Here is a 14,918-nt window from a genome sequence, read left to right on the forward strand (position 1 = left end):
CTGACCTGGGATTGAGCACACACGGCGTGTTTGTGCTGAGCAAAACAAATTCCGCAGACAAATAAGTTTTAAAAAACAGCTTGTGGCTGGGAAACGACAAAACACTTGTGTAAAGCTCCAGAGAGAGAAGAAAAGGAAAAAAAAGAGCCACGACCCTGCCGCATCCTTTTCTTCCACATCAACAACAGGGCTGATGTGCTATGGCCCGAAGCCAACAGAAGTACGCCAGCTGCCCCACATTGCTCCGCTCTTTTTCTGAGCAAAGCAGTGAACACACTGGCTGCATCAGAGGAATGAAAACCCACTTTGTTTGTTAATGAGATTATTAGTTTTTTGGCTGATGTAAAAACCACTAAGCTCTTTCCTCCCTCAAGGAAATCAAGATCTCACACATGTAAGCATTTTGAAGAGGGGAAATACATATATGTTTATACGTATATGTATTCTGAGGAGTTGGTTACAGTTATTTTGCAGTTTTCCCTTGGCTTGCTCATGTTTTTGACTCACTGCTAAAGCTGAATTCATCACTGCCACCAGCAACAAATACTTTTTTCCTTTAAAAAAAGTGGGCAGTGCCCAAAGCGCTAGGAAGTCCCAGGAGGATGCAAAGCACTTCCTAAACGCTGGAGCGGGCTGTGATTTTTTACACCCATGGAAATCTGGTTTGGAGCAACTTGTTTGAGATCACACAGGGAGCCTGGGGCAATGCCAAGCGCTGGAGTTAAACCTCACACAAGCCTGCATCCAGCGCTTCAGACACGTGATGAAGAGGAGGCAGAATTAGCATCTTTTCTGTAAGGACCTCAACACGACATGAGGGCATTGAGGCGGAAGAGGCACCGGTTGTGCAGGCTGCTGGGCCCCCCTCACTTTTGTAATTTTGTGACGAATTATGACAAGAGCAACTCTTCCTTGCACAACCCAGGCCGCGCTACTCGCCCTGCCTAGGCCTCCCTGCCATCAGATGTCAAATGAGGTTAATGACAGACTCTTTCTGCCCCACAATCAGGAAGCCATCAGTTGGTAAAGGAGAAGAGGCAGAGATGTCTAAGAAGGGTGTGCGTTAAATACAGCGGCGAGGGGTAAGGCCGTGCTGTGAGGAATCGGCCCACATGCCAAGCTGCAGTACAAGATGTCTGCTATGGTTTCATGGAGAACTTCGAAAGCAAGCAGGGGACACCGTGGTGCTAGGACATGAGGTGATGAAGTAGAGCAGCCAGGTCCAAAATTTAGACCTTTAGTCTCCTGGACTGCACGTACTTCAGCGAGCACCGTGTTCTCGTACGACGTGGCACCGGGGAGCCCGAGTCTCAAATGGCGCCTTGAGGCCCTGCTGCGACACAAACAAAACCAGCGACAACACTGACAGGAAATACCACAGTAATTCCCTTCGTTTCTGGAATAATTTCTTCCCCGAGATAGTTGTACTGGCATTTCCTCCAGCCTCACTAACAAATGGCTTCTGGTGTTTTACGCTTTCTTGCCATCTGCCTCGGAAAGGAAAAGCAAAGCCACTGCAGCGGCCACAAATACATCACCATCTTTCCAGGCTTTCTAGAAGGTATTTTTAGCTCCTTCCTTAAAACTTCTAATTTCACTAAAAGAGGAGAAGCCCTACAGCCTCCGAGCACTGACAGGGCTGCAGCTACGTGCTTGGGGTCAGGGTGAAGGGGAACGCGATGGTGGCGAGGGGGAAAGGTCTCCTCCAGCACAGCCCTTGAGCAGGGGCTCGGTGGGGGACATGGGGTGAGCTCAGCTGCCCGTGGAGCCCTCCGATACACCGGGGAACCAGAGCAAGATGGTTCGGATTAAGCGAGATGTCGGAAAAATGGAAAAAGCACTTCCAAACGAGGTGAATCATGATCTGCTACAGAGATCCCTGAAGAGCCGACTGCTGTTTGTAATAAAAGCACACACAGAGAGAAGCAAAACACGTAGCAGGGCCTAAAATGGAAATGGCTTCGGAGGAACAGGAGGTGCTGAGCACCCTCAGCCTCTGTCTACGCAGAGGGGCGACCAGACTGGGGGCACAGGCCCAAACTGGGCAACACCATGCTGGTAGAAGACATCCAACCACACAGGGCCATCCAGGCTACATCGCCACGGATAGGGAAGGGATGACCAGTCCTGCCAGCAGACACCCAGCAAGACACCCCTGCCAGTGTGTCAGCACAGCACCAAGAGCTGAAGCACCAAAAATTGCCATCCTGCAAAGTCCTCAGCCAGGGTTAAGTTCAAATTCAAGATTCAATGTGGTCTCTCCTCCTCTCAAATTCAGCTAATGGTATCCTCGTCTGAACCCAGAATGAACCAAGAGAGTCATTCCAGTTTTGCTCTTACCCATCCATGACACCTACTTTGCCTCAGTTTCCCCTCTGGGTAACATTGGGTAAAATAAGGGCAATGAAAGAGATCTATTTCTGCATGCTGGAGGGTAAAACGTTTCCAACTCTTTCATTTTCTACTTGTTGGCTTAGGAAACAATGAGAAAACCCCACAGAGCACTGTGGCATTCAAGTACTGGAGATTTAGTTACTCTTTCATACAAAGCCATAAAAAGGTGGGTTTTCTCCTCAACTTCTGGCTTCAGCCAAGAAAAATAAGCACCGGAGAGCCACGCCAAGGGGACTTCTCTACCTCCCCAACAAGCATGTTGTTTGGATTAGTCCTGTGCTCACCCCTGCTTTTAGCAATGGGACGTACATTACAAGCCAGACAGCTGGACCGTGTCCCTAAACCACAATAGGAGATGACTAATCCGCGTCATTAGGAATTATCCACACAGAACCCCCACGCACTTCGGGTTGTTCAGCAAGCCAAGAGAAAGGGGTTTGTCTGGGATTGCCCCCTTCTCCTCCTGGTGGGTGGGAGCTACGAGATAGCCTGGTCCCCCCGAATCCTTAGAGCTTTCTTCCTCCAAATAAGAAAGAGCAGCAAGTGAGCCCCTGAGGCCAGTGGAAAGATTATGTCTAGAGGGTTTGCTGCTCCTTGTTACAGATATTTTTGTTTTATGCAGCAGCACAAATCACAGATTTCAAGATGTCCATCCAAAACCACCTACCTGGCAGGGAATAGCTTTTACCCAGTAGGATTTCTGCTGTGTGTTACCTTGTAGCACCCAAGTCAGCTCCACAGCAGCCAAGGGGAAGCCTCCTCCCCAAATCCTTGGGACTCCACTGCCTTTGCCAGATCCAGCCAAGCCTCTCCCAGCCGACGCTACTCCCCTCTTGGTCTCTTGCTTCTGTCCCCATGGTGTGGGAAGACCCAGCAGCTCTCTTCATAGCAACTCTCATCTTCAAGGTGGTATTTATGGACCCCCATTATGTTCCCCAACAATAAAACTGAAGTGATAAAGCCAAATTCCTTTTTAGGCTGCTTGAAAACCTACAGAGAGCCCTAGAACATGAGCTATATTTTATCCCAGTTACGAGCAAGCCTTATCCTGCATTCAACTTGCCAAAGGAAAGAGAGTCCAGAGGTAATTTATTAAAAGAACAACTTTTAGGTCAGTCTGACACTTGCTCTGCACGGGGAAATGTTCCCGACAAATATCGGCCTTTATTGCCATGGGAGAACTCGCAATCAAAATTAATGTGGCAGAGGAATTGCTAGCTGTCATCAGCTGTGATAGAGGCCCACGCCAATGCCTCGTCATTAGACTGAAGCACAGCACTGACAACCAGCCTCGTACTGCTAGTTGCCAAGTGCTATTTATATAATTAAATGGATGTGCATATAAACAGACAGATGCAAAAGAAGTTAATATAATTGCTTCTTTCTTCCCCGCGTTTCTGTTTGGGGTTTCTAATTCTTTGTGGTTTCCCTTCTTATCCCACTCATCTTTTTCATTAGGGATCACAATGCACATCTTTATGCTGCCATTTCCTCCTGCCCCTCTCTCACATCACGTGAGAACAGAGCAACTGCTATAAACTGCCTCTGTTTGTTCAGTCCAGAAGACTGCCTGAAAGGACTCCTTCCAGCCATGCCAGAGGACACGCTAGGAATAAAGGATGGATAAAAGGAATAACGGAGGAATAACAGAGCAGAGGATGCACTGGGAATAACGTTAGAAAGATCTCTGTGTTCCCACGAAACAATTCCATTTAAAGATTGGGGCTCATACGTGGAAGGAAAATGGTGTCAGCCTCTGACCCACTACCCTGTTTTCTCACAAGGCAGAAAGGCATCATACAAAGTGGTTGCCACACCTGACCTGGACCTGGGAGACTCAAGTTCAGCTATCACATCTGCTGCCAGCTTCCTGGGCAATCTAAGTGATGGAACTCGTTTGCATCGTTCATCACATATTGCTAGTCCCATTTCCAGCTTGTTCTACCACGGAGCATTAGACATCCAGAAACTCAGCCTTAGTCCAGAAACTCATTTGTAAGGAAAGCAAACTAAAAAAAGAAAGATTTTAAAGCAATTTGCCTTAGGAGAAGTTCATTCCATAAAACAATCTAAAGGAAAAACTGTCATTATCTTTGGGAAGAAATACTGTGTAGCACATACCACCACAGACTACTTTCTTGTGTGGCCCAGTCCTATCAGCAATACGATCTGGCAGGCTCCAGATTTCATCTTCTGTCAAGAGAGCACTAAGGAACCCCTCCAAGAGACAGGGATGAGGTAGCATTTTGGTTGCATTTCTTTGTGGACCAAAAAAAATGCTGCAAGTCACAGAGGGACAAGACAGTTAGTCAACATATTCTGGTCTAAAGTGTTTTTCAGCGGAAATTTGGAACAACGACTGAAGGATTCCCATGCCTCAGAAAAGCATTCTTCCGCAGAAAAAAATAACTTGTTTTTTAAGCTAAGAACTTAACGTCCAGACCCATGTATTTCAGTGTGAGAATGCTGCTACAGGGCCTCATAACAGACACCTACAATGAGAATCCCAAGAGCAGAACTGAGCATCTAAATGCCCCGTGCCTTATCCCCTGTCCAAGAAAGGAGAATGTGCATTGCATCGTTCAGCCCAAATCGGCCAACTTCATCGTAAAAAAAAGTGGGAACACCAAGTACCAAAGGAACAACAAATCACAGGCATGACATTTCTAAAACAATTTCCTCCTAGCTCCTGCCATCAGATTCTAAAAGAAAAAAAAAAAGACCCAAACAAGTCAATTAAAAGTTTCTGAGCTGCAAACATGAACCAAGTCCCTGCTAATTCCACCTACTTTGGCCACTCCCCACCTCGCAGACTAGACTCCCATCATCCCGCGAGCCAGACTTGTTCCAGCTAGTCCAATTAAGTGAAGCAACAATTCGACATACTCCAACGCCCTTCATCTCGTGGGGCCTGTTGGTCTGAATCCTCAGCCCCGGATGTGCGAGGGGTGCGGGATGCTGACTACTTGTGCCTCCTCCATCGGAGAGCTCTGAGTAATTCTGAGCAGGCAGCTACAGCCGATCCGCTTATGGATAAAAAGAAAAACGATAAAGGAGGAAATGCTTTTCCAAGCACCCGTGTTGTAACTGGGAAGAACAGTTGGATTCCTAACACGATAAGACTAAACGCATGTGGCAGCCAGCAACTCTGAAGCTGATAGCAGAGCACAACGTGACCCTATTAGTGAGGTATAAATGAGGATATGGAGTGGATGGGCTACAGATACAAACTTGTTTGCAAGAATTCAACTTTATGAAACCTTTGTAGTTAACAACTCAGACAATGAAAACTATTATTTTCCTCATTTTTGACTAACTATCTGGTTAACCATACATCTGCAGTGTTTATAGCTACAGTTTTCAAAAATAACAGCAGGAATTTTCTCCCATTGTGAGGAAACAAACACGGCATTTAAGAGAAGTCTAAAAAGTTTTGCTGTCCTGCAAGCATCCTGAGATGGCTTGGTATGGTCCCCACCCATCAACTTGCAGAAAATGCTACCCTCAGAGCCATCCAAAGCTGCGCTGGATTGTCTGCTTTGCCTGCAGCTGCAGAGCCAGCTCCGAATTTCTCCGGTCAGTTCTGTAAACATCTTGGATTTATTTCAGCGTGAGCTGAACGCAACTCCAGTGATTCAACTTGGACAGCTGCTACCGCCAGGACACACTTTAAAACAGACATGCTACGTGTGCATGTGTTTTCGTCTGCGTGTGTCTAGGAAGTCTGGAGGGATTTGGGAAAAGGATTTTCTTCCTCTACACTCAGAGTTTTCTGTTAGCAGCACAAATGCCATTAAAATAGGCATGACAACTGTAAATGACAATTTGGTTTCTTCCTTGCTAGGCATTCAGCAGTTGTGATGTCGATTACAAGCTTACTGTAAGCCATAGCATTAGAAGAGGAATTCCAAGTGGATTTGCTTGCATACTTCTCCAGCAGCTTCCCAGCACCCCTAATTATCCCCCCCCCCTTTTTTTTTGTCTTGGTATTTTGATGACTGAATTTTCTTCACAACTTTAGTTTTGTATGCTATTTGTTCCTTATGCAAATCGTCTATTAAATCCCCTTTAGCTATTACATATTGTATCAATGTCAGCAAATAACTTCTAACATTGCGCAAGGGACAAGGTTTTTGCTCACTAAATCAACTCTGAGCACGCGACAGGGCCAAAACGTTTTGTTTTAAGTACATAAAGATAAACACCAGTAATTAATATTTAAACACTTTACATAAGAATGACATTATTCCTCCCCAAAGAGCCTGGGTGTCTACAGCTCAAAGTTGGCAGTCCATCTTTAAAATATCTGAAGTAAAATGTGCATGTGATAAATATTGTATTTCATCAACACTGTCAATAGAAAACATTTGACTAATCTAACTCTTAAAGCTGCAGTGCTTGTAACAAATTCTACTAAATTCAGTGCTAAGAGAAAGAAGAGCCTTGGGGTGGGATTTGAGATTTAAAACCAGTTTCAGGCTCTGTCTCAATATTTAGGAATGATTTGGAGCATAATTTTCATCCTCTGGTCCTCCATTGTCCCTCTGTGATACGGGGCTGCCTGTAGCTTCTTTGTAACTCTTCAAAAAGAGATCCTAAAGCTTATGCCGTGGTAAAATTATTTTATTTTTGATGTGCTGAGCTCCTACAAAACTTGTTAACTCCATCTCTAACATTTAAACTCTGTGTTCCTGGCCTGGTGAGCGCTATGCTCACCTCTTCAGTCTACTACAGTTTGGGGAGGACTCAAGCAATGACGTACCTGTTTGCTGGAGTGGACGCTGTTTTTATTCCTGTTGTTGTCCAGCAGCCCCCCACATTTGCCCAACGCTGCCAAATCCTTCATAATAGAATTCAGAGCTTCTTCTTCATCTGCAAAAGGAGAAAATACAACTGAAGCACGGAAGGTAACCTCACCCCTGAAAACAGGGAGTAAAAATATAGCATCGCGTATGCAATCTTGCAACCCAAATGGGTCCAAAGTCATGATGTGCAGCGTTCCTGTCGAGGAAGGCATTCTAAGACTACACACCACAGCCCCTCCCAGCCCATCGTGTGTAGGAAATGAAAGTTTCTTCATCACAGGAGACACAGATCCCCAGAAGAGCCACATCTGCTGCCCATGGGGCCCTTTAGAGTGGAACCCATAGGCTAGATGTGGTGTTTGGCAGGGCTGGATCCAGGTTGTGAGGTGTAAGGTGGCGCTCTGTAGGACAGCAATCTTTCCGGACCCAAAAAGCTCATGCAGCAGGTGATGGAGCACAACCCAGCTTCATCTCCTCCTTCCCTCCCTCTTCATTAAAGACACTCAAGAGCCACAACTGACTTTCAAACCTAGAGCCAGTGAGAAACCAGGGGAGCGGACAAGAAACCTGTTAGAAGAGGCAACACACCCAACTATCTGGGACAGGTGAGAGACACACTGAGAGGGCACACGGTATTTCTGATTTCTGCAGCAACAAAAGACTTTTGACGGACCCATTTGATATGAAACCAGTCTCTCCCTTTTCAACACTTTTACATCTACAGGCATGACTTCTTAAAGCAGCTATACACTACTGCGTTGCAAAATACAAACCACAGGCACTAAAAGACCTATCTAGACCTAGGGCACAGCACGCTGTGCATGCTGCCATGCTCGTGATACCGTCAGGAGGGGCAGATATTAAGTTCATGCAGCTGTTACTGGACAAATACAAACACAGCTACTGCATTTTGTGGAAAACCAAGCGTCTCCAGGACCCGAGCCACCCCTACACCAAGCTGCGTGTACATTTAACTCCAGGTCTGCGAGCAGGCGGAAGATGACAAAAAACTGCATGAAATGGCGTGGGGCTGGACCCAAACACGGAGGTTCTTTCCCCAGGGATGTATACGTCGTGGATCTTCGTGCTCAGACACAGCACCACCTCCTCTTTTTCTGTTCCTCCTGTGTCATGTGTGGCCGGGTCACATCAGGACTGAAGCTGTGACAAAAAGGGTTTAAGAAAAAGCCTTCTCATGCATGCTGGGTACCCAGAGCCACCTCATTAAAGTAAGGAGAAAATGGAAGGGGAGGAATATTCAAATTCCAGTGTTTCTTTTAAAGCTCAAGATTTTTTTTTCTTGTAGTCAATGTATCTCTATATATTTATATTCAATATTAAATTGTTTTATTATATATTTAATATGTATACATGAAGTACTTAACAGTACAGTTCCTTGCCCCTTCCACATTTCCCTGCTCAGTGAGCACGTGGATATGTTTTTCGGGAGGGGTGGCAGGGAACACAACCTGGGATGCTACCACAAAGCACTCAAGAAAATGAGAAAGTTTATGAGAAGGTTTATTGCTAGTTCAGGAAAAAAAAAAAAAAGGAGAAACAAAAGAACTAGAATTTTCCTACTTTCTGTTGTTGTTGAAAAAAGGGACCCCTGGGGACAAGCCTAGTTTTCCAGACAGATCTTGTAGTAGGAAAAAAAAAAACAACACAAAAAGAGAAGAAAAAAAACTTATTTTGTGGAGGGGGTAGAGAATGGGGGAGGGACAAATGAAAAAAAAAAGCCATACACAAAAACAAAAAACCCACACGCCGCCCTCCAGGAATTTTCCACCAAAGCTAGCCGTAACCTCTAAAATGCCCCTCACCCCTTTTTTTTCCAACCCGAGTGACAACAAAAGTTTCCTGAGCACGATGACACAAAACGCAGTCCCTAATGTCACGGGGAAACGGGGCTTCAGCAGGCAGTGGCAGAGCTGGGCTTCTGCGAGCACGGCCACGCCGCTCACCGCTCTCCTCCCTCCTCTGCCCGTCCCCGAATATTCCTGGCAGCATCTGCGAGGAGTCGCAGCGCTGCGTGATCCACCGGTGGTGCCCTGCGAGGGTATTCTAGGATTTCCCTGAGTCTGCACTGCCTGGCCTAAAGAGGGACGCAGCAGGGGTTGCTGGAGATCACGGTAATAGCTATAATGATATGAATAACGATGATAATACACCAACAAACGGGGACACAGTAACATCAGAGTGTTCTGAAGCGACTGTCGCAGCTGCTCCCTCCGCTCCTCCCAAGCCCAAACAAAAGAGCTGACAGCCTCCAGAGATGGCCCAAACTCCGCTGGCCCACGGACCACGTCCCAGAGAGCGCCCACCACATCCTGTGGGCACCACTGGGGATTAAATGTGCAGCAGAGAGCGACAGCGTGAACTATATTTTAGCTAGGACATGTAGGACAAGCCCACGGCATCAATAAAGCCATCGAAAAAGAGAGATCTTTGAGCTGAAGCGGATCCTATCACTGCAAAATTCCTGGTGCTGCAGCCTCACCTGCACGACTGAAAGCCTCATTTCCTTAGGAAGTTGGGCTAAACACCTCTGCCAGAAGTGTCCTTCTGTGTCCTTCCTCGCACACCAAAGCAAGAAGCATCCACTCACTTTCAGTAACTGCTTAAATCTAGCAGAAACCCAGAAACACCCAACCACCAACTTTCTCAGCCTACAACCAGGAGTGCAAAGTGGGGCCCGAGCTGTCCTGAATCAGGTACTAGAAGAAAAAAAAGGACCAAAGAGAAAAGATTTCTAATATTTAGGCTGCCAACTCAGCGCCTTTCTTCTGCCATCGACTAAAAAGCCGATGCTGAAGAGGATTCTGAAGAGCATGTGAGCATTTTTCTTTCATAATAAAAACCTAAGTGTCACTTGTCATAAACCAGAAAACACACATCCATGCCATCATGGAACACCAGTACAAAACAAAACAAGAAAACTTCTTTCTGTACTAGCAAGAAAGCCTGTTTTCTGCCACCGAAGCATGAAACAGCTATGTATCGGAGCACCCTACTTATGCACCAGCAGAAATACATTATTCCTTGAAAAAACATGTGCCTTTAGTCCAAAAGCTGACATTTCAGAGGGACTACTGCTGAAGCCTCAAGTGTTCAAAAATAAATAAAAAATAAAGTGAAAAAACCCCACACCATGCTCCAAGGTAACCTCGGAGCAGGAGCACGATTTGCATCATCGGTTGCAAAACTGACGCTTCGCAGTCCTCTTTCTGACAGCTTTGCACAGGGACTGATGCTTTCCAGACTAAGCCTCTTGCCCATCCTTATTACAGCTCTTGGGGTCTCCGAGCTGACTCCCTGGAAGGGTGGAGAACTTTGTTCCATGGAAACGAGCAGCCAGCTCAGCCAGTTCAGTCCAAATTCAAGCAAGCAGCTCGCTGCCTAATTAAATCCAAATGCCACTCCCAAGCCTCTAAAGCGAAAGGGGCGTCGCAGGCTGCTCGCTCTCCGGTCGGCTTGGTTCGTGTGAGGTGCAGGATGGACGGCTCTCCTTGGGGGAAAATGCTGGGGAAAAAGCAGGAATGCCGTGCCTGAGGGTCACACGAGATCGGGTTTTCCTGCTCCAGCACTAGCAGGACCTCCTGAGAAGCCTCCTGTAGCACTGAGGCTACGCAGCAGACATCTTCCCAGGCTTCGCCGCAGCTCCAGAGCAGAGCAGCTGCAAGTTGCACAACACCCCTGAAGTACTCGGCAGAGCTCAGATGGACTCAGGGACTCCAGAAAACCACTTTATTTGCGCAACGTGAGCAGGTTCTTGCTCCTGAACAGCCTACCGGCTCAGCTTGCACCATTTTGTACAAGTTCACTTAGCAGTGATGAAGGTTGAAGGATGAATTGCTGGTGAAACGAAGCCTTCTCTCTACCCAGAATAACATATAAGCAGGAATTATTTCTTCCAAGGAAGACCAGGACAAAGAAAAGCTGATTACACCCACGGCAAAAACGAAACGTAAAAATCAATTGTGTTTGACACTGTCCCTTCATCCCCACTGTCTCTTCTTCCACCCCCAGCTCTTTCTTTCTTTCCAGCCATTTCCCTTATTAGTAGTTTCATTTCTTTATTCTCTACTTCCCACCAACCCCTCAATTTTGCCCTTTTTAATCAGCTTCCTGTGACAAAGCTCGTTCGATCACGCTGCCAGCCCACCCAAGGGCCACTTCCAACCAAGTATAACGGAGATCTGGAGGTCCCAAAGATAATAATTCCCTCAAGGTTTGGCGTTACATAGAGAAGTCAGATGAGCACTCCCGGGGAGCAATGACCAGCAGAGCTACAGTGACACAGGAGGGTTGGTCTTAAACTTGAATAAAAGCACACTGACCCACTTTGGTGAGATCTTGTATCAAAATTGGAGCACCTCCTCCTCTCATCACGTTTTCCACTCAGTAAGACCTTAAGACTCACAGGTCCCAGGCACCACCAATGTGAATCTAGGACACTAAGCACTTGGAAAAATCAAGTACGAAGTAAAACCAGAAAGCCACAACGTGACACATCTCTCTGCCCTTCAGAGACACGTTTCCGGTGCTGCTGCACGGCTTCGGTTCCAGCGTGTGTGCAGCTGAGAGGAACCTGGAGTTTCAGTCTTAGTACAGCAGCTTAGTGCTGAACAAAAAAAAAAAAAAAAAAAAAGAGAGAAAAAAATTTAAAAAATAATAAAATAAGGCATGGGAGAAAGAGCGAGTCTGAAGGTCAACACAGACCACCCAAAACAACCCAACAATCAGGAGAGAAAGCAAATCAAGAAGGGACAAAGGAATAATTTAGCTGTGTTCAAATGGTCTAGACAGTGCTGTTGTTGTTGGCTTCGCTAATAGGTCATTACTAAGACGCAGCCTACAGTAGTTCCATGAAGCTGCTTCCATCAACAGTGCAAAAAAAAAAAAAAAAAACGGCACCAGCTGGATGAAAAAGCAGAGTCTTGTAAAACGGGATGAGCTCTGATTTCGGCCTCTCTCGCCCACTAGGCAGAGTTTGGGCTGGGAAAAATTAGGGAAAAGTCCTGGGTGTTGCAGAAGGGCCGAGTAGAGTCTTTGAGTCATTACTAAGGCAGGCTGGAGCGGGCAGCTAAGGGGCCGCACGCTGTCACACACACTTCTGCTCAGATCCGGCGTAAAACCACAGCCGTGACCGCTTGTGGTCACTAAAGATCCCACTGTGCTTTTCGCAGCCGTGGTGGTGCTCACCCCATTCGGCAGCCGTGCCCGTGTAAATTCCAGCGGCGCCTGCCCCCGCCAGCATCCACCTCTCAGCAAGACGATGCAACCACCGGGGACATCCCCGGGAAGAGCACAGCGAAGGTTTGGAGGGGATGGAGAAAGGGTGGGAAGGCTCACAGAAACGTTGTCACCTTCAGTAAAAGCACTGTCAAAACACAGGCTTTGAATATATTGTGGAAAAAATACTGAAATGTAATAAAATAGAGTGAAAAATATGGAACCGCATGACTGTAACATCAATGATCTTAACTTTGGCCTGCAAAGGACATCATCCTTTCATTTTCTCTGGTTTTGGATTAATTGGTATAAGATATTTTTTATTTACCAAAGAGAACCCCAGAAAGCCAGGACTCACCACCCAGCATCGTTCAGTACCCTGCAAAGGGCAGTTCCTGCCCGGACAGACTTTCGGCTAAGTCATCAGATGGGAGGAGAGATGAGCTGTTATTTATGCCTCATTTTATGGACAGGAATCTGAGACGGACAAAAGTCTTGACTAAGACTACACAAGTCTGCAGCCAGAGCTAAATACATTAATAGTTTAAATTCAGAAAGGGCTTAACTCAGTCTGGCCTTCCTGGATGTATACAAAGGCCACAGAAATTCATTTAGCAGTATCTGTATCATGATCTTGACCTCAAATGAAACAGACAGAACAGTCTCTTTCTGAAAGCTATCCAGAAAGTCTCAGTTTGAAGAGTTCATGCAGTAATTTCAATAGCCTCACTGTAACAAATGTCTCTCCAAGTTCCAGTCTGAGTGTAGATTGCTTCATACTTCATTCATTAGAACTTCATATCTGAAGTGTTTTGGAGACCACTCCATTAACAGAAATCTTCTCATCTTCTGCAGGTATTCAGTCTGATCTCAACCCCTTTTAACCCATCTTAATTTAACTAAATAGACTGGTAACATACCGCTTCTTAAGCTAGAGTAAATCCTAACTGATTCCTACAGCTCTTTCTAGTTGTCCTTTTATTTCTTTACAAAGAGCACAGAGCAAACGCGAGAGTAGGATGCAACTTTCAATGGCCACAACTCCTTTTCATTTCTATTTGGTGTGTGAGCATGGGATAGCAGCAAACTTTGCCCATGCATTACAGCAAAAGTTCACATCTACTGGACCAACAGCAAGCTGGACTGCTCACTGCCTTTATCAGAAGGTCAAGGTCATATTGGTCCCCAGTTGGCTTCCCTGGTCCAAGAAAATAGACAGCACTAACCTCTATTAAGGAGGTATCAAAGAACCTTCTTGTGAAAACAAATGCTGCCTTTCCTCCAAAAGCCAACAGGGAAAATCTCCTCTTACTGAGAAAGAAAGAACATCCTCACTTGCAAAGAACTCGTACCTTAAGGTTTCTTCGGAACCTACAACCACAATCAGTGGATATGTCCTGCCACCAGGATTCAAGCCACGCACAAAATACCAGCTGCACAGATACCAAGTGCAGAGATATCAAGACAGCAAAAGCAGAAGGGATCAATTAGTAAGTAAACACTGTCCCAGACAAATCTAGGAGGGAGATCAGTGATCTCCCGAGCTGGAAACACAAGCTCAAGACCCTGACTTGGACCGTATCAAAAGCCTGTAAGCAAGTAAGGAAGGGACCAGATGCTCTCACAGGCAGCTACAAATACCATTTTGCGACTCGCCCCCCCTAGAAGGGCTGTCTGTAAATGACCCACAGGAAAACAGACTGCTGCATGCATCCATCCAGTGACAGAGATGCAGATAATCCTCCATTTAAATGAAACCCACATGCACAAGTCGTTTTGCTACTGTCTGAAACAATGTTCAGTATGTGATGAGGAGAAAAATTATCCCATTACCCTCCCCCAGCCCAGATTGCTATCCGCTGTAGCAGACACCAGTGGAGCACGTTCCCTTTGCAAGTCAGCAGTCTCGCCGGCAGCTGGATCCTGCTGTCGTTCACCTTCTTGCAACCCCACCCAAGGGATAGCAAGGTCACCCGTGTACGCCTTGAGGGCAGGGCACAGCTCAGCAGGTCACACAGAGCAATTATGCAGGAGGAAGTGAGGAAAGACCCTTCTGATATGCAGGATTTCTTGGCAGGAGTTCGCTCGCTGACGTCTTCAGCTTGAGACGGACACACTCTCCCAGATAAATAACACTGCGAGGTGCTGGGGTTTCTTGAAAACACGTATCCTAGTTGAGGAATTACGATGCTAAAAGCTACGCGATCTGATAGGTATTGGAGGCCATCAGTACTTTACCTGCCAAATCAATGCTAAACACTTGTTCACCATAGATGACAAAATTTGGGATTTCAAATTTTTACAGTGCGACCAAGAATAAAAACAAACCCATCTGAGGCATTTAACAGCTACAGATGTCCATCATGCCAAATGCCCAATAAAACACCTGTGTTTTTCACGCACTGACAACCATTCCACAGATCTTTTTCTCGGGGGTGAAGCTTGTTTTAAGAGTCCCTGCCTCCTATTCCCCATCATAAGCTA

At 46.2% G+C, this 14,918-nt stretch overlaps 1 protein-coding gene across 5 annotated transcripts in view; it reads right to left on the reverse strand.

Moving 5' to 3' along the window:
• The window catches only part of LOC121064539 (mitogen-activated protein kinase kinase kinase 3-like), a 77,979-nt gene that overhangs the window by 33,558 nt on the left and 29,503 nt on the right, over window positions 1–14,918 (reverse strand). For all 5 annotated transcript variants that reach the window (XM_040546181.1, XM_040546182.1, XM_040546178.1 and 2 more), the window contains exon 3: window positions 7,157–7,266. In XM_040546181.1, coding sequence (XP_040402115.1) covers window positions 7,157–7,266 — 110 coding nt within the window. The remainder of the gene's footprint in view (window positions 1–7,156; window positions 7,267–14,918) is intronic.

This window comes from Cygnus olor, chromosome 2, assembly GCF_009769625.2.
Source record: "Cygnus olor isolate bCygOlo1 chromosome 2, bCygOlo1.pri.v2, whole genome shotgun sequence".
In the NCBI taxonomy this organism is placed as follows: Eukaryota; Metazoa; Chordata; class Aves; order Anseriformes; family Anatidae; genus Cygnus; species Cygnus olor.